General features: G+C 35.6%; 1 protein-coding gene across 5 annotated transcripts in view; it reads left to right on the top strand.

Annotated features, from left to right (window-relative positions):
- Nucleotides 1-24036, top strand: part of PTPN14 (protein tyrosine phosphatase non-receptor type 14) — a 251889-nt gene that overhangs the window by 161936 nt on the left and 65917 nt on the right. For all 5 annotated transcript variants that reach the window (XM_074222657.1, XM_074222659.1, XM_074222656.1 and 2 more), the window contains 3 exons: nt 5879-5946; nt 14721-14791; nt 16989-17076. In XM_074222657.1, the coding sequence (XP_074078758.1) occupies nt 5879-5946; nt 14721-14791; nt 16989-17076 (227 nt within the window). The remainder of the gene's footprint in view (nt 1-5878; nt 5947-14720; nt 14792-16988; nt 17077-24036) is intronic.

Here is a 24036-nt window from a genome sequence, read left to right as displayed (position 1 = left end):
GTCCATCCTCTCCTACTTCATTCAAATCCTCCCTTCCCCCCATCCTCCCCCCTCTCCTTCTTACTCCAGATGCTTATACCCCATTGAGTATATATGCTGTTTCCTCTCCTAGCCACCTCTGATGAAAGCAAAGATTCCCTTCATTCTCCCTTGCCTTCCCCCCTTCCATATCATTGCAATAGCTCATTGTAATAAAGAAAAATCTTGTGATATGAAATATCTTGGTCTATTCCCCCTCTCTTTTTTTCTTTCTCCCATTACATTTCCCTTTTTTTCTATTGACTCCATTTTTACACCATATTTTATCTTCAAATTCAGCTTTCTCCTGTGCTTCAACTGTAAAGGCTCCCTCTACCTGCTCTATTAATGAGTATTATTAGTGTCATTTTTCTATGCAGGAATGCATGCAGTTCATCATCATTAAGTCCCTCATATTTTCCCCTTCTCCTCCAATCTCTATGGTTCACCTGAGTCCTGTATCTGAAAATCAAACCTTCTGTTCAGCTCTGGCCATTCCAACAGGAACATCTGAAATTCCCCTGGTTCATTGAAAGTCCATCTTTTTCCTTGGAAGAGGACATTCAGCCTTGATGGATAGTTGATTCTTGGTTGCATTCTAAGCTCTTTTGCCTTCTGGTATATTATATTCCAAGCCCTACGAGCTTCCATTGTAGTTGCTGCTAAGTCCTGTGTGATCCTGACTGAAGCTCCACAATATTTAAATTGTGTCCTTCTGGCTGCTTGTGATATTTTCTCTTTGACTTGGGAGTTCTGGAATTTGGCTATAATATTCCTAGAGGTTGGTTTTTTGGGATTTCTTTCTCGGGGGGATCGGTGGATTCTCTCCATTTCTATTTTGCCCTCTGTTTCTAGGATATCAGGGCAATTTTCTTTGAAATTTTTCTTTGAAAATGATGTCAAGGCTCTTTTCCTGATCATGACTTTCAGGTATTCCAATAATTTTTAAATTATCTTTCCTAAGTCTCTTTTCCATATCAGTTGTTTTTTTCAATGAGATATTTCACATTTTCTTCTAATTTTTTCGGGGTTTTTTTTTGTTTTGAAGTATTGATTCCTGATTTCTAGTAAATTCATCAAGCTCTCTGAATTCTGTTCTGTGTCTGAAGGATTTGTTCTCTTCAGAGAGTTTTCTTATCTCTTTTTCCATTTGGCCAATTTTGCTTTTTAAAGCATTCTTCTCCTCATTACCTTTTTTTGAACTGTTTTATCCATTTTACCTAAGCTGGTTTTTAGCATGCTATCTTCTTCAGCATTTTTTTGGATTTCCTTGACCAAGCTGCTGACTTCATTTTCTTGTTTTTCCTGCAGCTCTCTTATTTCTTTTCCCAGTTTTTCTTCTAACTCCCTCATTTGATTTTCAAAGTCTCTTTTGAGCTCTGTCATAGCCGCCCAATTTTTGTTTTTCTTGGAGTCTTTAGATGCAGGAGCTTGTGCTTCCTCATCTTCAGACTGAGTATTTTGATCTTTCTTGGACTCATATGCAAAATATTTCTAAATGGTGTTCCTCTTTTTTCTCTGCTTTTCTCGTCCTGAGCCTGGTTTTGGGGTGCTTCCTGAGTTTTTGGGACACTCCCACAAGGGTCTCAGTGTGTGAGGCTCTGTCCTCTTTCCTGGTCTGTGAATGACCATAAGCATCCCCCCCTCTGTCATGGGGCTGAGGTGGGGAGGGGGCTGCTGTTCTATGGCAGGGCCTAGACTGCGATCAGGATCTGAATGTGGTCAGAGCCCCAGAGTCCTGTTCCAGGGGCAGAGGACAGAGCTTGGCACTCTCTTCATTCCCCTCCCTAGGCTCAATGGGCTCATGGCCTGGGGGCTCCTGCTTACCAGCTCTGCCTGCTTCTGTTCCTGGAACTTGGCTGTGCTGGCCATGCTGCTCACTCTGTGCCCTGAGGGCTGGACTTCGTGTGCTCGCTCTGGCAGAGGTCCCTCGCTGTCCCCCCAATTTGTGCCCGGTGCTCCCCGGGGCATAGGTAAGGAAACTCCCTGGCTGCTGTGAGCTCCTGCTCCTAGCGCCCTGGGACTGCCTCCAGGAGGCTGAAGCTCTTTTGCTCTGGTGGGCCACCCCTCCAACCCTGGGGAGCAGAGCCTTTCTGATCTTTTCCAGGTTACCTTCAGTAGGAGAACTGCCTCATTGGGTCCCTCTGTGGGTTCTGTCTCTCGAAAATTTAGTTATAGTCCTTAGCTTATGAGTTTTATGAGAGAGCGCCTAAGATAGGTTCCTTTCTTGACACCATCTTGGCTCCCCATTCCATAAAATTTTGTCATTCCCCAATTTAAGTACCTTTACTTGATTTCCAGTTCTTTGACACCTCAAACAGTGCTGCTATGAATATTTTTGTACAAGTGAAGTTTTTACCCTTTTTCATCATCTTTTCAGGGTATAGACCCAGTAGTAGTATTGCTGGATCAAAGGGTATGCACATTTTTATTGCCCTTTGGGTGTATATACAAGTACAAATAAAAACTGTAGGAAAATAAAATAAAAGAAAAAAATTAAAAAGTTATAGATAGTATGCCTTTATCTGCATTCAGATTCTATAGTTTTTTCTCTGGATGTGGATAGTATCTTTTTATTGCATGTCTTTTAGAATTGTTTTTGATTATTGTATTGCTGAGAAGAGCTAAATCTGACTTAGGTGACCATTGCCCAGTGTTGCTGTTAAGGTATACAGTGTTCTGATTCTGCTCACTTCCAAGTGAGCTGTTTAAGTAAGTCTTCCCAGGTTTTTTTGAAATCTGCCTGCTTGTTGTTTCTTGTAGAGCAATAATATTCCATTATATTTATATGACACAAACTTGTACATCCATTTTCAAATTGATGGGCATCCTCTCAGTTTCCAATTCTTGACTAGCACAAAAAGTATTATGATTATTCTTGCACATGTTGGTCTTTCCCCCTTTTTTCCTCATTTTATTTTTGAGATACAGATCTAGTAATAGTATTGCAGGGTCAATAAGTATGCATAGTTCTATTGTCCTTTCAGCATAGTTCCAAATTAGCAGTGTCTACATTAAAGGATTAGAGGACTTAGAATAAATATTCTGGAGGCCAAATGAGCTAAGATTACAATGACGAATCACCTATCCAGCAAAACTGATTATAATCCCACAAAGGAAATAATGGAAAATCAATGAAATGGAGGATTTTCAAGCATTCTTAATGAAAAGATCAGAGCTGAATAGAAAATTTGACTTTAAAATATAAGACTCAAGAGATGCCTAAAAAGGTAAATAGGAAAGAGAACTAATAAGGTTAAATTGTTTTCATTCCCACACGAGAAGATGATACTGTAACTTGTAAGGACTTTCTCATTATTAGGACAGTTAGAAGGAGTAAGTATACACACACATATCACACGTGTCACACATATAGACAGAGACACAGGTATGAGTTAAATATGAAGGGTTTAATATCTAAAAAAATGAAATTAAGTGTTGAAACTGAAATGTAAGGGGAGAATAGAAAAATGAGAGGTAGAATGGGATAAATTATATAAAAGAGGCAAGAAAAGCTTTTATAGTATAGGGTTAGAGGAGAGAGTTGAGGAATGAGGAGAGTGAGTGAATCTTACTCTCATTGGAATTGGCTCAGTGAGGGAATAATTAGAATTAGGTTTAGAAATCTATCTTATCCTATAGGAAGGTAGGAGAGGAAGATGATAGATAAGGATTTGTGTGTTTGTGTGTGTGTGTGTTTGTGTGTGTGTGTGTGTGTGTGGTAGAAGGGAGGATGGATTGGGGGAGTAGTAGTTAGAAACAAAACACTTTTGAAGGGTACAAAGATGAAAGGAGAAAGAATAGAATGAATGGGGGGGTGCAAAACAGGTTGGAGGAAAATACAGTTAGCAGTAGTAATTGTAGAAAAAATTGAAACAAATTTCTTTGATAAAGATCCCATTTCTCAAATATAGAGAGTGAGTCAAAAATTTATAGAAACAAGAACACTGGCCCAATTGATAAGTGATCAAAGATAAGAAAAATTTTCAGGTGAAATAATCAAAACTATAGTCCTATGAAAATGTTTTAATTCACTATTTTTTTAAGATTTTATTTGAGTTTTGAGTTTTACAATTTTTCTCCCAATCTTACCCCCCCCCCCCCATGGAAAGCAATCTGTCAGTCTTTATTTTGTTTCCGTGTTGTACATTGATCCAAATTGAGTGTGTTGAGAGAGAAATCACACATCTTTAAGAAACAAAGTATAAGAGATAACAAGATCAGACAATAAGATATCAGTTTCTTTTTTCTAAATTAAAGGGAATAGTCCTTGAAATTTGTTCAAACTCCACGGCTCTTTATCTGGATACAGATGGTATTCTGCATTGAAAGAACCCCAAATTGTCTCTGATTTTTGCATTGGTGGAATTAGCAAGTCCATCAGGGTTGCACATCACCCCCATGTTGCTGTTAGGGTGTACAGTGTTTTTCTGGTTGTGCTCATCTCACTCCGCATAAGTTCATGCAAATCCCTCCAGGCTTCCCTGAATTCCCATCCCTTCTGGTTTCTAATAGAACAATAGTGTTCTATGACAATACATATACCACAGTTTGCTAAGCCATTCCCCAATTGAAGGAAATTTAATTCACTATTGATTGGAAAGATGCAAATTAAAATAATATTGTGGTACTACCTCATACCTATTAGATTAATTAACAGGACAGAAAAAGGGGTGGCATTGTGAAATGATTCAATCATTCTGTAGAACAATTTGTAACTATGCCCAAAGGGCTAAAGAAAAATGTATACCCTTTGACCTAGAAATACTACTACTAGGTCAGTATCCCAAAAGAGATTAAAAACAAAAGGAAAAGAATCTATATGTATAAAAATATTTACAGTAACTTTTCTGGTGGCATGTCCACCTGTTGGGGAATGGCTGAACAAATTATGGTATGTGATTATGTTAGAATATTGATATAAGAAATGATAAGCAAAACCAAAGGTGGGGGGGAGTTCCTCATATTGGGGTGGCACAATGGATTGAGCAATAGCCCTGGAGTCAGGTGGACCCGAGTTCAAATTTGACCTCAGACACTTAATAATTACCTAGCTGTGTGACCTTGGGCAGGTCACTTAACCCCATGGTCTTGCAAACAACAACAACGACAGCAACAACAAAAAGAAATGATAAGCAGGATGCTCTCAGAAAAACCTGGAAGGATTTATATGATCTGATATAAAATGAAATATATTCTGTACATTACCATATAAAATAACAGCAGTATTATAAAATGATCACCCATGAATGACTTAGCTCCTCTCAGCAATGCAATGATCCAAGACTACTTTGAAGGACATACTATGTCATTCCCACAGAAAGAATTGTTGATGTATTAAAGCATTCTTTTTATTTTTCCTTGAAAAATTTTTGGAGGGGCTCTATGTATTTTTAACATTATAACTATTATGGAAATGTTTTTAATGATTATACATGTATAACCTATATCAAATTCCTTACTTTCTCAGTGAGGGAGGTATGGGAGAGAATTTGGAACTCAGTTTTCAAAATGAAAGTTAAAATTTTTTTTACATGTAACTGGAGAAAAATAAAATTCCAAACAGAATGAGAAAATGGAGATTTTAGCCTAAAGAGAAGGGTTTCATTTGATTTCGCTGTTGCTGTTTTAAAAAAAAATAATAATGTAATAATTGTTTAAATAAACAAAAATTTAAATAATTATTTAAAAATTATGATAATCAATAAAAGAAGCCATCTATTCCTTTTTTTTGTTCCCTGGGAAAATACTTTCCTGTGAATCTTAACTTGGAAATAAGTTTAGAGTTTTGTATTTTGTTCCCTCTCACCTTTCAGTCCTTTATATTAAACACCATTTCTTTTTTCTTGTTTTGGTTCAGCTGATTTTGGGGACTACAGTCAATTTGAATCTCAAGATTTTCTCCGAGAATATGTATTATTTCCTATGGTGAGTGCATTTTCCTACTTTTTATTTTGCCTTTTGTTTCCAAGATGGACTTGAATAAGAGAAACTTTTTCAGAAGAGAAAAACAGAGCATGATGTATATGTTTTCTTGGCAAGCTGCATGGTCTTCTTTCAGAGTTAGGATATTCTTCAAAAAAGCAAAACAAAACATTGTTTGGGGAATAGGTAGACCTGTTTAGGACAGACAGGATGGGACCTGTCATTGCTATAATGAATTGGAGGTGTGGTTGAGTTCTACTACCAGGGGACATGGCTTTAGTTAGAGAGGATAGGGCGAATTACTGACAGTAAGGAGCAACTCTATCCTTAGTCAGAAAAATTGAGAAGCTTTTCTATTAGAGAAGATCAATGGAATCTCCTGTATATTTTCTAGTTCCTGGTAAAGGGTTTTGGATGTATTGGGTACATAGCCAATGTTAGATTGTACTGGCATTCATAAGAAACTGACATCGTAGGCATGATATGCATCATTGGTTTTTTTTTTCCTAGTCCATGAGCAAGGTTTTTTTGTTGTTGTTGTTGTTGTTTGTTTGTTTAAAAAGATTCTAGAGTCCTTTTAGTCTAGACTTCCAAGATAATCTGGAGTTACTTCTACAGAATTTTGGAATGTCAAGCATCTTATCTGTTTAAAATGTAATGAAAAGCACTGCCACTTAATTTCTTCTGTGACATTCTAGATGTCATTTTAGTTTACTCATCCATAAAAATTAGGAGGCAGCCAAGTGATCTCTACAACACTCCTCCTGCCCTAAAATTTTTAGGTATTGTAATGTTGGGGGGAATTGTCCAACTTACAGGGCTTATCATTTGGTCTGGTGCTACCAAGGCAAGTGGGACGTGCATTTCAATAAATCCGGCAACTTTTTAGGATTGAATTAAATGTTTGATCAGATATAGCTGGCTAATTTTTAAGTTTTTACCCTTGTGCTGTAGATGCTATATATTTGTGATAATGACTAGCATAATTTTACTTTTTGGGAGGATATCTCTGTTGCACCCTTGACTATCAGAACTCAAAGTTCACTCATACCTCCATCCTACATGAACTTCTTTGTAATTCTGCCCTTCCTATCCTATATTTGTTGATGTTTTGAACCATAGGGCTGAAATTTACATTTTTTTTTCCTTTTAACTCTCATCTTCTAAACAATAATGTAGTCAACAATGATTATAATCTTTTTGTCTGGGACCTTGTCTAAAGAAGTAGAAAGTAGAAAGAGGCTTAAATTGTTATGAGGTCTTTACCATCAGAAGTTGGTATGCTTTAAGCACCAAATTTTTCAGGATATTCTACTATGTAATGATTGTGTAGTGTGTGTGTGTGTGTGTGTGTGTGTGTGTGTGTGTATTTATATATTTATACACACATATATGTATATATATGCTGAAGTGTCCCCAGCTCTTATCACATGGAAGCCACTTAATAAATAGCTGATTGACTCACTAAATTTTTCAAACCTGTTTTGAAATGTGGAGCAAAGGTGGTCAGGGACAGCTATTGATTAACGGATTTTGTTTAGTGCTTTAATGTTATGCTCCAGGGGACATTTTAATAAATTATTGGGTATGATTTTAAACTCTGCATGTTATAAACATGTTTTTCTAGCTCTAATCGGAGCATTGAGTTTGAAAATTCATGATGTTGGTGAATTAGTGAAAAGCTATAATTAAATGGTGTGAGTATATGTGGAGTTTCAGTTATTTTTGGACTGAACCTGTAATTTTATCAGTATAGAAATCTGGTGAAACACTGCGTCCATGCACATTCAATATCTGTATTTCAATGTTTAAGCTTAGAAAATTTCCTGGGACACTGGGAGTTCATGGTTGCATAATCAATTTGTGTCAAAGGTGGGATTTGAACCCAAGTTTTCCTGACTCAGAAGTCAGATTTCTATTCTTTATCCCATGCTCCTGTCAGACAGACAAAGAACTGCAACTTACTTGTCAGGGCGGGGGGGGGGGGGGGGGGGAGAAAAGGTACAGAATTTATTTCCATTTGATCTTTTAAGGTTCCTAAATGTGTGATGGCATTTTTTCACCAGTTGAAAGAATAAAGTTAAATGAATAGTATATGCCATAGGTGGGTGGTTATGTACAGACATGTACTCTTGCCATTTTTCATTAGCACAGTACCACTCACATTTTTCTGTGACAGAGACAAATACCAAAGAGAGGCCCAGGAGTTCTAGACAGAGACAGTTTAGTTAAGTACAATAGTTGACTTTGTTTTTCTTGTTGTTTAAAGCATAGATTTGAGGGTTTGTAAAATAGTTTCTCCTCCTTCTATCCTCCCACACTACTTTATCTCTTTTATTTTCTTAAGCTGTTTCTGAGTTTTACAAAATGATTTCAGAGATATGCACATATACAATTGAATTTGTAAAACACAGTTTATTTTCTATTCAGAGTAAATATGAAAATGCCTAGGATTTGAAAGTTACCATGACACAAGCTAATTTAGTCAGAAGATGTAAAGAAAACATGTCGAAGTATATAAAATAAGAGTTTTCCAAATACTCAATATCTCTATGGACAGATCAGTTTCCAATAGTTGTTCTATATTTATCCTGCCATTGACCTTACCCTGAAAGATAGCCTAGAGTAGCTGATAGATCAGAATAGAAATCCTACCTCTCAAATTTATAGTTGATTGAACATGGGAAAGTTGTCTGTGGGTATGTGTGTATATGTGTGTGTGTATGTTTGTGTGTATGTGTGTGTGTGTGTGTATTACTGATTTTTCTGGATATTTTAGATGAGAATAAGATATAGAAGGAATATAATCATATAGGTAGAAAGAGCCACATGGAAAATCTATAGCTTCTTCACTAGTAAGTTTTGAATTTGATAACTTACTATTCAGTTTTCTTGCTTCAATTATCTTGGCTATTTCCTGGCAAAATCTATTTATCTAGGGTGATCCTTAGTAATCAGTTGGTTAAATCACACTAATTTGATTCTCTCTTGGGATTCCCTTTAGAACTCAATATTGAAATGAATATTTCCTAATTTGATGCAATGATGTAAAGAATTTGGAGCAAAGAGCTAGAGTTCATCTATGACTTTACCTGCTTAAGGAAATAGTATGCTATTGTGGAAGTGCTAGACCTGAAGTTAGGAGAGATCTGGTTGTTAATTTTGTCCTTCATACTAGCTATGGGCTGGTAAATGAGGAATTTAACCTCTAATAGCCTCATATCTTTGCACATCTATAAAACAGGCATAGTAATCATACTTAGGAAGGAGAAAAGTTCTGGATATCCTCACAGTCATGCTACATTTGGGGAGTTCTGTTCTTTAAGTAACATTTAAAGAAGGACATTGATAAATATAGGAAAGGCATGTAGTAGAGGATAACTTGGGTATTGAAAGGTCTTGAAAGTATGCTATATGAGGATAAATTGAATTTGTTTGAAGGAGAGAAGAACAAAATAGCTGACTTCAAGAATAAAATCCATCTGTTTCATAAAGTTGTGAAAATGATAGAATCACAGGATTTTAGAGCTAAAAGAAGCCTCAGTAGTCATCTAGTTCAGCCTTTAACTGAAAATAATTCTTTATGCAGCCTCTGCAACAAATGGTTATATATCTTTTGCTTGAAAATCTTTGATGATGATGATGATGATGATGATTACCTCTGTTATCTCTCAAAGAAATTTCCAGCTTTGAATAGTTTTCCTTTTAGTAACCTTAGATTTCATAATTTGATCACATGTGATCATGACTTTAATATCTTTTGTATACTTTAGACTGTGGTAATTGCCAATTTTTTAAAATATTAGATTTACTGATGTATTTATATCTTGTATTCCCAAGCAGAATGTAAACTTCTTGAGGTTGAGGTATATTTTTTGTGAATAAATATAATATGTAGTATGATACCTTTTATATAAATTGATGCTTAATTGTTAAATTGAATGTCATTTACATTCACTTTTTTAAAGTTAACATTTTTTTAATCAATACAAATTTGCTTTCTTTTTACTACTTTACCTTTCAACTCCTATTTAAAAAAAAGCAAAACCCTTGTTCATATTATTTATATATGTATGTATATAGGCAAGCGGAACAGATCTCCATATTGGTCATCTTCCTCTTCCCCACCCCGTTATTTTGTTTTGCCTCTGTTCATCATATAGCTCTCAGAAGATGGGTACCATATTTCATCATGAGTCCTTTGGAATTCTGTTTGAACATCATGTTGATGAGAGTTCCTAAGTCATTCATAGTTGTTTGTCTTTACAATTTTGTCATAGGATTTGTTTTCTTGATTCTATTCACTCTACTTTTCATTACTTCTTAAAAGCTTTCTGGGTTTTTTTTTTTGGAAACCATTCCATCCAACATTTCTTACAAAACAGTAATTTTCAATCCCATTCATAGCTTTTAAGCTGTTTAGCCATTCTTATATTGGTGAGAGTTCCTTAAGTTTCCAATTCTTTGCCACCACAAAAAAAAAAAAGCATCTGCAAATATTTTTGTACATCTTTAGTTAATACTTTACTTAGGACTAATCTCTTACTTCTGAGCTCATCTTCCCAAATTCAAATCTGGTCTTCAGCCTTTACTAGCTGTTGACTCCAGGTAAGTCATTTAATAGTATTTGGCTCAGTTTCCTTATCATAAAATGAACCAGAGAAGGAAATAGCAGATCATTCCAGTATCTTTGCCAAGAAAACCCAAATGGGGTTATGGAGAGTTTGACATGATTCAAGAACAATCCCTCACTTAATCTACTCTTCTTCCTATTCCTTCCTTTCCCTTCTCCCTTTTCCTTCTAGGACAGAGCACCAGTCCTAGAGTTGGAAGGACCTTAGTTCAAATCCTTCTTAATACAGTGACCACTTACTAGCTTTGTGGCCTTGGACAGGTACTTAATCCTGATTGCCTCGAATCCAGGGCCATCTCCAAGTCATTCTGATCCAAATCTAGCCACTAGATCCAGAGGAGAAAGGGAGGCTGGTGGCTTAGTACAACCCCCCCCCCTCGCCACACCCCCCCAACTTAAGTACAATTCAGGTGCATGTCATGGTGTCATTTCCCTGATGTCATGATCTTCTTTGAGAATGACGTACAGGGGCGGCTAGGTGGTGCAGTGGATAAAGCACCGGCCCTGGAGTCAGTAGTACTTGGGTTCAAATCCGGTCTCAAACACTTAATAATTACCTAGCTGTGTGGTCTTGGGCAAGCCACTTAACACCATTTGCCTTGCAAAAAAAAAAAAGTGAGAACGACATACAAAAAGAACAACAATAATAACAAAACAACAACTTTATCTTTTTCCTTCCCGAGTCACTGTTGAGTGAAATGGAGCTCTGTAACTGTGTGCGTGTATGTGTGTGTGTGCGTGTGTGTGTGTATTACTGATTTTTCTTGATATTTTAGATGAGAATATGGTTCAAGTGTCCTTCCCACCATCCTTTTCTCCTTATATGTATAAATTTTTATTCATGTACCCCAATCATGTGAAATAATTTTCCTTATCTTTCTCCCACCCCTTCCTCGATCATTGTGTATTTATCTTCCCTTCTCTTTCCATCTTTGTTTTAAGAGCATCAACTTACAGTGGACATTCCTAGACCCTCTGTCTAATTAGATTGCTATGACCCTGGATGATAGTAAGGTTCTGATGAGACACTTGTATTAACTCCCTATTTTAGAATGTAAACAGTTTATTCTTGTTCAGTCCCTTAAGATTCTTCATTTATGTTTACCTTTTAAATGTTTCTCTTGATTACTGTGTTTGCATTTCAAAGTTTCTATGCAACTCTGGTGTTTTCATCAGAAATGCTTAGAAGTCCTCTTTCATTAGTCATTCTTTTCTTCCTGCAGGATTATGCTCAGTGTTGTTGGACAAGTTACTCTTAATTATAAACCTATATCACTAACTTCTGGAATATCATACTTAAGCTTTTCATTCCTTTATAATGGTAGATATATTAAATTGTGTGTGATTATGACTGTGGCTCCTCAGTACTTTGATTATTGATTACTGGTTGCTTGCATTATTTTTCTCTTGACCTAGAAGCTCTAGATTTTGACTGTAATGTTTCTGGGAGTTTTAATCTGGGGTTTCTTTTCAGAAGTATCTGATGGATTCTTTCTAAGAGATTTGAGTAATTCTCTTTTATAATTTCTTGAAATATGAAGCCTGTCCCCTTGAAGTTGTAACTTACAGGTAATCAGTCTAATGATTCTTAAATTTTCTCCCTTAAGTCTGTCTATTTTTCAGGTCAGTTGGTTTTTCTGTGAGATAACTTATATTTTCTTCTGTTTTGATTTAATATTTCTTGTTTCCTATGAAGTTTCATTAGCTTTTATTTGGTCCATTTTCATTTCAGAACTTGTTGCTTGGACTTAGCTTTGTATCTTTTGTGCCAAGCTATTAATTTCCTTTCCAAATCTTTCTTCCATAGTTATTTCTTTTCTAATTTTTCTTTAATGCTCTTATTTCATTTATAAAAAACAGTTGTTTGAACTTTTAAATATTCTTGCTTAATCTCTTCCATAAATTTTCGTTGAAATTGGATACAACCTATGTTTTTCTTTGAGACTTTGCTCTTAGATGCTTTGGAGTCATTCTCTTCTTCTGAGTTTATGTCTTGAATATTCTTGTGATCATAATAACTTTTTATGGTAAAATTCTTTTTTGAACTGCTTATTCTTTTAGCCTTCATGACTTTGGACTTTAGGTTGGGGTCAGATTTTCTGTACATTAAGAAGGCATGTCTGGGCTTAATTTGTATTTTCTCAGGCCCTTCTGCTGCTCTCATGGGGGTATTGAGTGTCATGTTATTCCAATAAGTCAGAGATAATTCAAAATGGAGATTTGTAAGCTTCAGTTTCCCTAGTAGATCTAGGCAAAGTCTGATACCTCCCCTCCTGGGCTGAGCCCTGCAAGTTCCTGACCTGGGTTTGGGTTTGAGTAACAAGTCCTCTGTGGGCTTGTTTCCTTTGGAATTTTAGAAGACCTACTGATAGTCTCAGCCACGGTCATCTTTTCCCCCCCTTAATTAAATGTTTTATTTATTTATTTTTCAACTACATGGAATGGCCGTTTTCAACAATCATTTTTTGAAAGATTTTGAGTTCTACAGTTTTCTTTCTCCCTCCCTTCATTCCCCCCTCCCCCAATAAAAAGTAATCCAGCATAGATCATACATGTATAATCCTGCTAACAGAGATCCATGTTAGTTATGATGTGAGAGAAGAATCATATCAAAAATGGAGAAAAAATAGAGGAAAAACATAATACATGAGACAATTTTTAAAAATTGAAGATAGTAAACTTTAGTCTGCATTTAGTTCCTTCTCTGGATGTGAATGATGTTTTCCATCACAAGTCTTTTAGAATTGACTTTGATAATGGTGCGGCTGAAATGAATAAATCCATCATAGTTGATCATCACCCAGTGTTGCTGTTAGTGTTTATAGTGTTCTTCTGGTTTTGCTCACTTCACTCAGCATCAGTTCATACAAGTCTTTCCAGACTATTCTGAAGTCTAGTCCCTCATAATTTCTTACAGAGCCATAGTGTTCCATCATATTCATATGCCACAATTTGTTCATCCATTCCCCAGTTGATGAGCATCTCCTCAATTTCCAATTCTTTGCCACTACAAAAAGATCTGATATAAATATTTTTGTACATGTGGGGTTTTTGCCCTTTTTCGCGATTCCAAAGGGAATACAAACCAAAGTATATATGCAGTTTTATTGCCCTTTGCACAGCCACTATCATTTTGAGAAGCTTTGCTGGTTCAGAGTAATAGAACTACAGATTACCCTTTGGTCAACTGTACTGCCCTGTATTTTCTACTGTAGGTTTTAGACTGGTTTTAGACTTGAACCTTCAGACTCTGGCAGCAGAGCCAAATAGTTAACTATTTGCTTCTGAACTGGCTCCTTGCAAATTCAGAAGCAAGTATGCCACAAGTATACAACTTAGGAACTGTGACTGTTCTTTACCCTGGAATGCCACTTCTAAGTTTGGTATCCTCCCTGGTCTTCCTTGAATTTGTGACCTGGAACTAGGTTGTGAGTGATAAAGGTGAGAATTGGCACCTCATTCTCTGCATGAATTCAGGGTCTTCAGTGCTTAATCTGGGGACTTCTATTTTGCCTAGTGCACAGCTTTGTGCTAGAATGCTCTATTCTGCACCCCACCCCCACTTCCTTTTACTTTAAAGCAGAAGCTAGGGATTTTGCTCTCAACCAGGTGTGTTTGTATGATCTCTGGTTAGCTAACATGTCTTAATGTTATGGCAAATGCAAGGATACTTGCCACATTGAAGTTGGTGTGGTTATAGGAAATTTATAAGTAGACTTATTCCCTGACCTTAGCATTTAGGCTGTCTATTTGGTAGTTTAACACATGACATGAATAAATGCAGTGCCATAAGAAAGCTTACAAAATTATCAGCAAATTGTAAATCATAGTAGTACAAAAGAAGCCTTAAAAGAGTTCAGAAATGTATGCTATCAGGTGAGTTCATTCAGATGAGATTTTCTGTAAAGGTGAATTTTGGAGTCAGATTTTGAAGACCAGAAGAGCCTGGGGCAGCTAGGTGGCAAAGTGGATAGAACACTGGCCCTTAGGAGTTCAAATCTGGCCTCAAACACTTAATAATTGCTTAGCTATGTGACTTTGGGCAAGTTACTTAACACCATTGCCTTAAATAAATGAAAAAAAAAATACAGAGAAGAGACAAGACAAGATTTTTATGAGACTTGTTGGTGTCTGTTTTCTGTAGGACTTGGCACTGGAAGAAGCGGTCCTGGAAGAGCTGACCCAGAAAGTGGCCCAGGAACATAAAGCACACAGGTAAGAAACAGATGAACAAGTGAATGAATAAGTGAGTGAATTAAAAAAAATTACTAAGTTCATATTTGTGTAGAGCATTAAACTAAACAATGGAGATACAAACAGAAAAGCCTGACTCTTCTGTTAGAGAGCTCACATTCTAAAAGGGAAAGACAACATTAGATTGTGATTCAACTGCAAGTTACAAGGAAAGGTCTAATTATTCTGGGGGTCCATTATCAAGAGCTCTTCTTTAGTCTCATTTTTATTGATAAAACATTTTCTGATTCTGTGTTGAAACATTTAACAGCGCCAAGGACTTTCTTTTCTGAATCTTAGTAGCTTTGGTTATCACAATAAACCAATTATCACAATGAATCACATGAATTTTTTTGGTTTCTCAATGTATGTAAAAGTTATGTTTATATTATGTTGTAATCTATTAAGTATATAATAGTATTATGTCTAAAAACAACATACATACCTTAATTAAAAATATCTTATTGCTAAAATACTTTAATTCTAACCATCATTTGAACCTTCAGTGAGTCATAATCTTTTTGCTAGAGGAGGATCTTGCCTCGATGTGGATGCCTGTTGACTGATCAGGGTGATAGTTGATGTGGATGTAGCAGTTTCTTAAAATAAGACAACAACTAAATTTGCAATATTGATGGAACTTTTCTTTTACTGGAACATTTAGAGACCATTTTAAGGGTTTCAGTATTGTTTCAATTTCAGTATTATTGTGTCTTGGAAATAGGGAGGTCTAAGGAGAGGGAGAGAGTTGAAGGAATGACTGGTGGATAAGCCAGAACATATACAATGTATTTCATAGTCTTATATAGGTGCAGTATGATTTCCCAAAACAATTACAATTGAAACATCAAAGATCACTGATCACAAAATCACCAAAACAGATACAATAATCATGAAAATTTTTGCAACGGTGTAAGAATTACCAAATGAAACATAGAAACATGATGTGAGCACATACTGTTGGAAAAATTGCCCATGAATTCACTTGATGTAGAGTTGTCATAAACCTTCAATTTGTTTTAAAAAACCCCAATATCTGTAAAGCCCAATAAAATGCAATAAAACAAGGTATACCTATATAGGATAAAAATTAGAGGTTGAGTTAGAATCAGATTTTTAATCTATACAAATTGCTTCCCTGATGGTCTCAGGAGCCAGGCTTGAATCTGGTCTAGTATTCTGGGGGCTCTGCAATTGAAGGTGATGTTTAGTATTGCCTTTAATATGTTAGATTCCTAATGTCCATACATTAGGATATATTAACATTCATATATATATATATATATATATATATCTCCTTACCTGTCATGACTACTCTTGCATCATCCATATAAAAGATCAAGTCAGCTTGTGACACAGTTCTGTGTTATTTATTCTTGAAGTTTTAAGTTTTATTGAGGGTAGTACTTTTAATTATTTTAATCCAGATTTATCCTACCATAGAGACTTTGATGGTTAGAGAGAGTCAGGAAAACTTTATTCTATGGATTTGTTCCATGTACTAGTTGTATTGAAAATATCCTGACACTCCCTATCCCTTGAAATCCTAGGAGTGCAAACTGAAAATACTATTTTGAGTGGGTATCTCTAGCTTTAACCATATTACCAATAGCGACAAACATCAAAGGGTTAGACTTAAAGGGAAATAGTGAGAACATTTGATTCAAGGAAGCATTGGAGAACTCTTCTAGGCTATTACAAAACAAACATCCTTCCCATCCCATCCCATCCTTCCCTTCTATTATTAGAAGGCAAATGTAGTACTTCTAAACTTTTACCTTGATCCTTTTTATCCAAAAAGAATGTCTTTATATTTTTAAGGTAGTAGAGAATTATTCCAAATACAGGAAATGGCTTGTATTAGCTTTGAGCAGGTTACTTTATTCACAAAGCCATTTAGGATAATTTGCAGCAAGAAAAGATTTGTATTCTTCAAGAGATTTTAAGTAGATCCCTTTCCATTTTCCTGCTTAGTGAAAGAACACTCCAGGAAGGAGAGGTTCTTAGCATTCTGGAAATGGGTGATCAAGTGATGCATGATATTATTCCAACTTTGTGATGATTGCTACTCCTAAATCAAGCTAGCTAAACAGTTATGAAACTTGGCATTATGAGGGTCAACTCTTTCACTGGCTTTGTCCTAAACTATTTCCTCCTTTTGATACTATTCTGGTTCTAGTGGAATCTCGCCAGCGGATGCTGAACTCATGTATATCAATGAAGTGGAACATTTGGATGGGTTTGGACAGGAAAGCTTCCCTGTGAAGGTAATGTACTCTGTCTTTTCCTTTGTGTGGCTTTCTCAGAAAGGATGCAGAAATTTGAAAAATAATGTTTTCTAAACTGATTTAGATTTTTGCTGTCTTCTCTTTTACATTTCCTATGGTGCTTTGCATAGTGCTTTTTGAGTGAATCAATGTTTATCTCCTCTGATAAATAAAATTTGAGCATCTGGTGTCCAGAGGAACAATTTCTCTTTCAATAATAAGTGAGTAATTTCTCATTAAATCACTAATTCAGCAGATATTTGTTCAGGACTATATTCACAGAACTCTTCTAGATGCTGTGAAGGTAAAAAATTATTTAAGATCAAGGTCTTTTTTTTCTCCCAAGGTTCTTAAAATCCGATAATGGAAGAAAGACATAAAGATATCAAAAGTTAAAGAAAACTCAAAAGGATGGAAGTATCATGTGTGCTGCTCATTTAGTCAACAAGTGTAGTAGACCCTGGGAAGAGGAGAATAAAAAATCTCTAAGTAACTCACAGTTTATTGGGGGAAATCTATGTATACATATGGCAATATAAAATATTTGCAATATAAATACAAAGTAATTTCATGGATGGGGAAGGATAGGCAGTAGGTATGACAGAGATGGAGAATGGGACGGAGTCATTTAAAGTCTCAGTGAGAATGTCACTGGAGCCAAACTTTAAAGAAAAATAGAAATTCTTTTTTAAAAAGATTTTATTTATTTTGAGTTTTATAATTTTTCCCCTAATCTTACTCCCCCCCCCCCCCCACAGAAGGTAGTTTGCCGGTCTTTACATTGTTTCCATGGTATGCATTGATCCAAATTGAATGTAATGAGAGAGAAATCACCCTTAAGGAAGAAACATAAAGTATAAGAGATAGCAAGATCAGACAATAAGATATCAGTTTTTTCTAAATTTAAGGTAATAGTCCTTGGTCTTTGATCAAACTCCACTGTTCTTTCTCTAGATACAGATGGTATTCTCCATTGCAGACAGCCCCAAATTGTCCCTGATTGTTTCACTGATGGAATGAGCAAGTCCATCAAGGTTGATCATCACCCCCATGTTGCTGTTAGGGTGTACAATGTTTTTTCTGGTTCTGCTCATCTCACTCAGCATCAGTTCATGCAAATCCCTCCAGGCTTCCCTGAATTCCTGTCCCTCCTGGTTTCTAATAGAAATAGTGTTCCATGACATACATATACCACAGTTTGCTAAGCCATTCCCCACTTGAAAGACATTTACTTGATTTCCAATCTTTCTGCCACCACAAACAGGGCTGTTCTGAATATTTTTGTACAAGTGATGTTTTTACCCTTTTTCATCATCTCTTCAGGGTATAGATCCAGTAGTGGTATTGCTGGATCAAAGGGTATGCACATTTTTGTTGCCCTTTGGGCACAGTTCCAGACTTCTCTCCAGAAAGGTTGGATGAGTTCACAGGTCCACCAACAATGTAATAGTGTCCCAGATTTCCCACAACCCTTCCAACAATGATCCTTGTCCTTTCTGGTCATATTGGCCAGTCTGAGAGGTGTGAGGTGATACTTCAGAGAAACTTTAATTTGCATTTCTCTAATAAGTAATGATTTAGAGCAAAAATAGTAATTCTTAAAGTCAGAGTAAAGTGGAAATCCATTCTAGACCTGAGAGTCAGTCTTTGCCAAACCACAGAGGCAGAAGATGGAATTTATCCTCAAGAGTAAACCAATGGAGCATAAGGTTTTAGAAATGGAAATAATATGCAGCAAGCCTAGAAAGATTGATTGGAGCCATGGTATGAAGAGATTTAAATGCCAAACTGAGGAATTTGTATTTTATCCTAGGTTAAGAGGGAACTAATGAATGAAGCTTTTTGAAGAAGAGAGTGACATGATCAAATGAGTGCTTTTTTACTTCTAAAATTCTTTTTTCTTAATTTGAGTTCCAGATATTTTTCCCTTCCTCCCATTCCTCCCCTACCCACTCAGAAGGCAAGGAGCATGATATTAATCAAAAATGTGACATCATGTAAAGTATGTTTTCATATTAATCTTATCCAGTTACATTTTCATCTGATTTGAGCCATTCTTGGTGGTTTGTTGTGGGCTGCATGGCCATCTTGAGATAGACTTATAATCAACCTATTGGCATAGTCCAAGAGAGAGTTTATGACAGCATTAATTGGACTGGGATGGAAGGTAGTTGCATGAATTGAGAGAAGAGAGACTAGGGCTGGATTATATAGATCTGGAAGGCAACTATGTAAAAGTTCTAATTGAATTTATAGGTGATAATGAGCTCATCAAGAGAGAAGATGTAGAGGAAAGATGAAGGATAAGAAGATGTATGAAAATTCAGTAAAAGAAATTGGGAAAGTACTCATACTGGTGGGATGAAAACAAATCAAAGCCACTGTCATAAATATTTAAATGGAGAAGGTGGTTAATATACCGTGGAAAAATGAAGAGAGATAAGGACAAAGAAGAGTTCTTGCTGTAGTAGAACTTTAAAAACACAAAAATATTTGCATGAAAAACCATAGGTCTTTATTTCAGGGTGAAAGTTTGGGATTATACAGCAAAACAATATTAAAAACAATCCAAACCCATTGTCCTCTTCATTTCTGGCTTCAGTTCTTTAGTCGTCTTCAGTGTTATTCCAAGATGCACGTTCTTATGGAAAAACACTATAGGCTATCTATCTCTACAGGTTATAGTTTGGATAAATGACATTTTTCATTGTTCAGAGAAGATGACATAAAAGGTATTATCAAAGAATGCCTAATTGGAAAAAGGGGATGGCCCCATTACACAGCAACGATGGTAAGATGACTCCCAGATAGCCTTTCTTCTCTGGTCAAGAGATAGAGACAAGAGACCTTAATAGAAGACCCTTCATGGGTCTCCTATGAAGAATTTATGCAAGAACGCAGACAAGAGCTATACAGAGATGAGTTGTGACCTGCGCCATTGGAAAGAGATTCCTACATTAGTGAGATCATAGATTCATTGAGGCATAATGTGAAATAGCATAAAACCCAAAGCAGTCTAAGATTTTCCTAGTCACAAATATACAAATTTTGACTATATGTAAACACTGTAAGCAGTTTTCTAGTTACACAGAAAACATTTATTGGCCTTTGCTGCCTATTGAATAACTTCATATTCTTTTGAAAAATTAATGAATTAGTCGTTGTTATGTATTTGTTGGGTAGATATATTGCTGAGCAACCATGGAAGTAGACAAATGGCTATTTCCCAAGTTAATATAAAGAATATTTAATAAAAGTTAGGTACCTATGACTTATTGTCTAATGTTTTTCATCTTTCTTTCATCTTTTGGTTTCTGAGCACCATTTAGTAGGTGGAATGAAACTTTTCTTTAATTCAATTTTATGAACCCTTTCTGGTATATTTTGTTTGTTCTCACAGTGAAAGGCATCTGACATGATACAGAGGGCACATTTCTTAAGGCAAGAGAACATTGTGCATCTGAGCTTAAGACCAAGTTTGCTTTTCCTTTTGATGAGTTTCAATTTCTTTCCAGGAGAAAAATGGAATTTCACTGGACACCTAAATACCACTGGCTCATTCCAATATTTTCAAACCTGACTACAATTTCATCACAAGCATTTCACTTATAACTAGCTTCATTGTATGGACTATCAGTAGCCTGTTACTCTATGCACATGTGCAATTTGCTTTAATGAGAATTACCCATGTGCATCAGGGGTAGCCTAAGAGGGTGGCTATAGCTTGTGAAAATGACTAAATAATCCTTTTTTCAGATTTATTTAATTTTCTTTTGTGTCTCTGATGGCTGCCCTTTGTAGGGCTGTAATCCATTTTCCCAGCAATAATGCCTTATAATGCCATCTGCAACCTACTTATATTTCAGCAGTTCACATACTGTTATGATATGTTGGGTCACTGAAAAATTAGAGGAAACTTTTCTACTCCTTCTGGAAAATTGACTTTCCAACTGCCAACTATTTTGCTTGTCTTAGACTAGGGATGGAGAGCTAATAATTCAATGAATACTTCTGACACAACCTCATTTTTGCAATAGACTTATACTACAAATTTCTTTTGGTGATGCCATGATTTAATAGAGCTTCTAATTACTCCCTCTCCTTTATATTTTTGCAATTTGTGACTTAAGAAGAAACTTTCAGACTATAGTATTATTAGAATTCATGAGACAGTAGTGAAAGGGATGGCATAGTCAGAACAAATTAAGTTAAAGAGCAGTCTGGAGAAAATATATCCTACCTACCACCCTCTTAGTGACCAAGTGGCTCTTTATTACTTTTCTCAAGATGCTTTGGTTCCACTGCACTGATGTATTGCCTCGTTGGGTATTACCCATCATTATTGACCCTATTAAAGTAAAAAGTTAGTAAATACCTTGAATTGGGAAAAAAAATTCCTCTTAACTTTTCAGAAGATTAAACAGATCAATGTTTATGTTCTGTTTTAGGCATACCTCCATCTAAACCATTGGAATAGGAATACCTAAATTCCATACTGGCCTAATACTTTCTAAGGTTTAAAAGTAGAACCTTTTGTAAAATATGACTTGTAGACCTAGGTTTTTGATGGAGACTGATGGTTTCAGATAAAGTGATTAGAAAGGCAAAAGAGGGCGCAACTAGGTGGCACAGTGGATGAAGCGCTGGCCCTGGAGTCAGGATGACTTGAGTTCAAGTTTGACCTCAGACACTTGGCAATTTCTAGCTCTTGTGACCTGTCACTTAACCCCATTGCCCTACATAAAACACCCCAAAAAAGACAAAAGGAGAATTATCTATAATTTCTTTCTACTGTAGTCTGCAATTGTCAGTTTCATATTCCAATTATAACATGATAACATGAAACACCATGGTATAGTGGATAGAGGGCTAGAACTGGCACCAGGAAGATCTAGGTTGGTTCTCTCACTTACACTAATCATGTTCTTTAATCTAGTTTCTTAGTGACCAAGTGGCTCTTTAAGACTCTACAGTACAGATGACTTGCTGATCTGCATTAGTAAATGGAATTGCCATCCTGAAAGTTCATAGGTTCAGATTTGTATTGTCCTCCCAAAACTTAATTACACTTCATATACATACATGTCAGAGAATGCAGAATATTAGAGTCAGAAACTTTCTAACTTTTTATTTTACAGAGTGGAAGTTGAGAAACCTAGATGTTATGTTCTTTTTCCTTTTTATGACCATTTCTGTGGCATCAACCTAACTTATTTTTTGTCAACCTTCTATACTTACTTCTATACATGCAAATTCATTTTTTGAAACCAATTTTCTTGCCCTTTCTTCAAAAATTATGCATTCTCTTGAACCATTTTCTTAAATTATTACTATGGTTAATTCCTCTTTTCTAGTCACTATTGGATTTTCTCTTGTTTAGATCTGATTTTTTTTAAAAAGATAATGGTCGGGGGCAGCTAGGTGGTGTAGTGGATAGAGCACTGGCCCTGGAATCAGGGGGACCTGAATTCAAATCTGGTTTCAGACATTTAATAGTTATCTAGCTGTGTGACCTTGGGCAAGTCACTTAACCCATTGCCTTGCAAAAATAAAACAAAAAAAATAATGGTCACATTGAGTAAGGAACTTTTTTTTTATTGTGTATACACAGTGGTAATTCTGACACCTCTTTGTTTTGACCTTACTTCTATACATGCAAATTCATGTCAACATTTGTATCCATTAATGCCCCCTTCACCAATACCAACATAATCCCTTTATACTTTATTATCCTTTGTTATTCTGGTCCATATCATTCCACATATCAGTGCATCACTGGGCTATCCATCAATCATCTCATTATTGTAAAATTTATTTTTAATTAACAAAAATTTACCTTCTTTCCCTCTCATAGACTATCCTTTATTGAAAAGAAAGAAAACTCCTTGTAATAAATATGTATAGTCAAGCAAAACAAATTCCCACGTTGATCATGTCCAAAAATATGGATAGCATACTTAATTATGAATGTTTTTGAATTGTGATTGGTTATTGATTAGAGGGCTTTGAAATGTGGTTGGTGTGGTGTCAATTGTTTTCTTGTTTTTGCTGGTTTTCCTCTATATCCATTCATTCAAGTCTTCCCAGGTTTTCCTAGAACCATCTCTTTGATAATTTCTTTCAATACATCCCATGAGTACGTTCCATTCATATATTCATCCATTCATATGTTCAACCATTCTTCAGTTGAAGGGTAGATCCTCAGTTTCAGTTCTTTACCACCACTGAGAGAGATGCTCTAAATATTTTTGTATGCCTGGGTCCTTTTCCTTCTTTGTTCTCTTTAGAGCATAGTTGATATTACTGGGTCAAAGGGTATGTATGGTTTAGTAAATTTTAGAGTGTAGTTCTAGATCACTTATTAGAATGGCTCAATCAGTTCTTAGCTCCACCAGCAGTTGAATAATGTCCCTATTTCTCCACAACCTTGCCAGCATTTTTCATTTTTCTTTTTTTAGTCAACTTTACTAATCTAATGGTTGTGAGGCAGAATTTCAAAATTAACCAATAATTGTTAGTGATAATTTTCATGATTATTGATAAATGATTAATTTCTTCCTTTGAAAACTGAGAATTGCTTGTTCACATACTTTGACCATTTATTAACTGAGGATTCTTATTCTTGTAAATTTGAATCAGTTCCTTATATATGTTATAAATGTTTATCTGTAAAATTCCCATTTACTTGTTTCATTTCTAATATGAACTAAATTAGTTTTGTATGCTAAAATTTTAAAGTTCTATATGTTCAGAATTGTCTATTTCATCTTCTGTGATCCTCTCTGTCCCTTGTTTGCTCATGAATTGTCTTACCTTGACTATAAATCTGACAAGAAATTTATTTGTTGATTTTCTTATTTGTCATCTTTATGTCTAAGTCATATACCCATTTGGAGCTTTGTATTTCCTTTGCCTTTTGGCAATTAAAAGTTTTAGTTATGCTTTTGATAATTCCAAGAT

This window comes from Macrotis lagotis, chromosome 2 (genome assembly GCF_037893015.1).
Source record: "Macrotis lagotis isolate mMagLag1 chromosome 2, bilby.v1.9.chrom.fasta, whole genome shotgun sequence".
NCBI lineage: Eukaryota > Metazoa > Chordata > Mammalia > Peramelemorphia > Peramelidae > Macrotis > Macrotis lagotis.
Note: the sequence above shows the minus strand (reverse complement) of the source record. Positions and strands in the feature narration are given on the sequence as shown.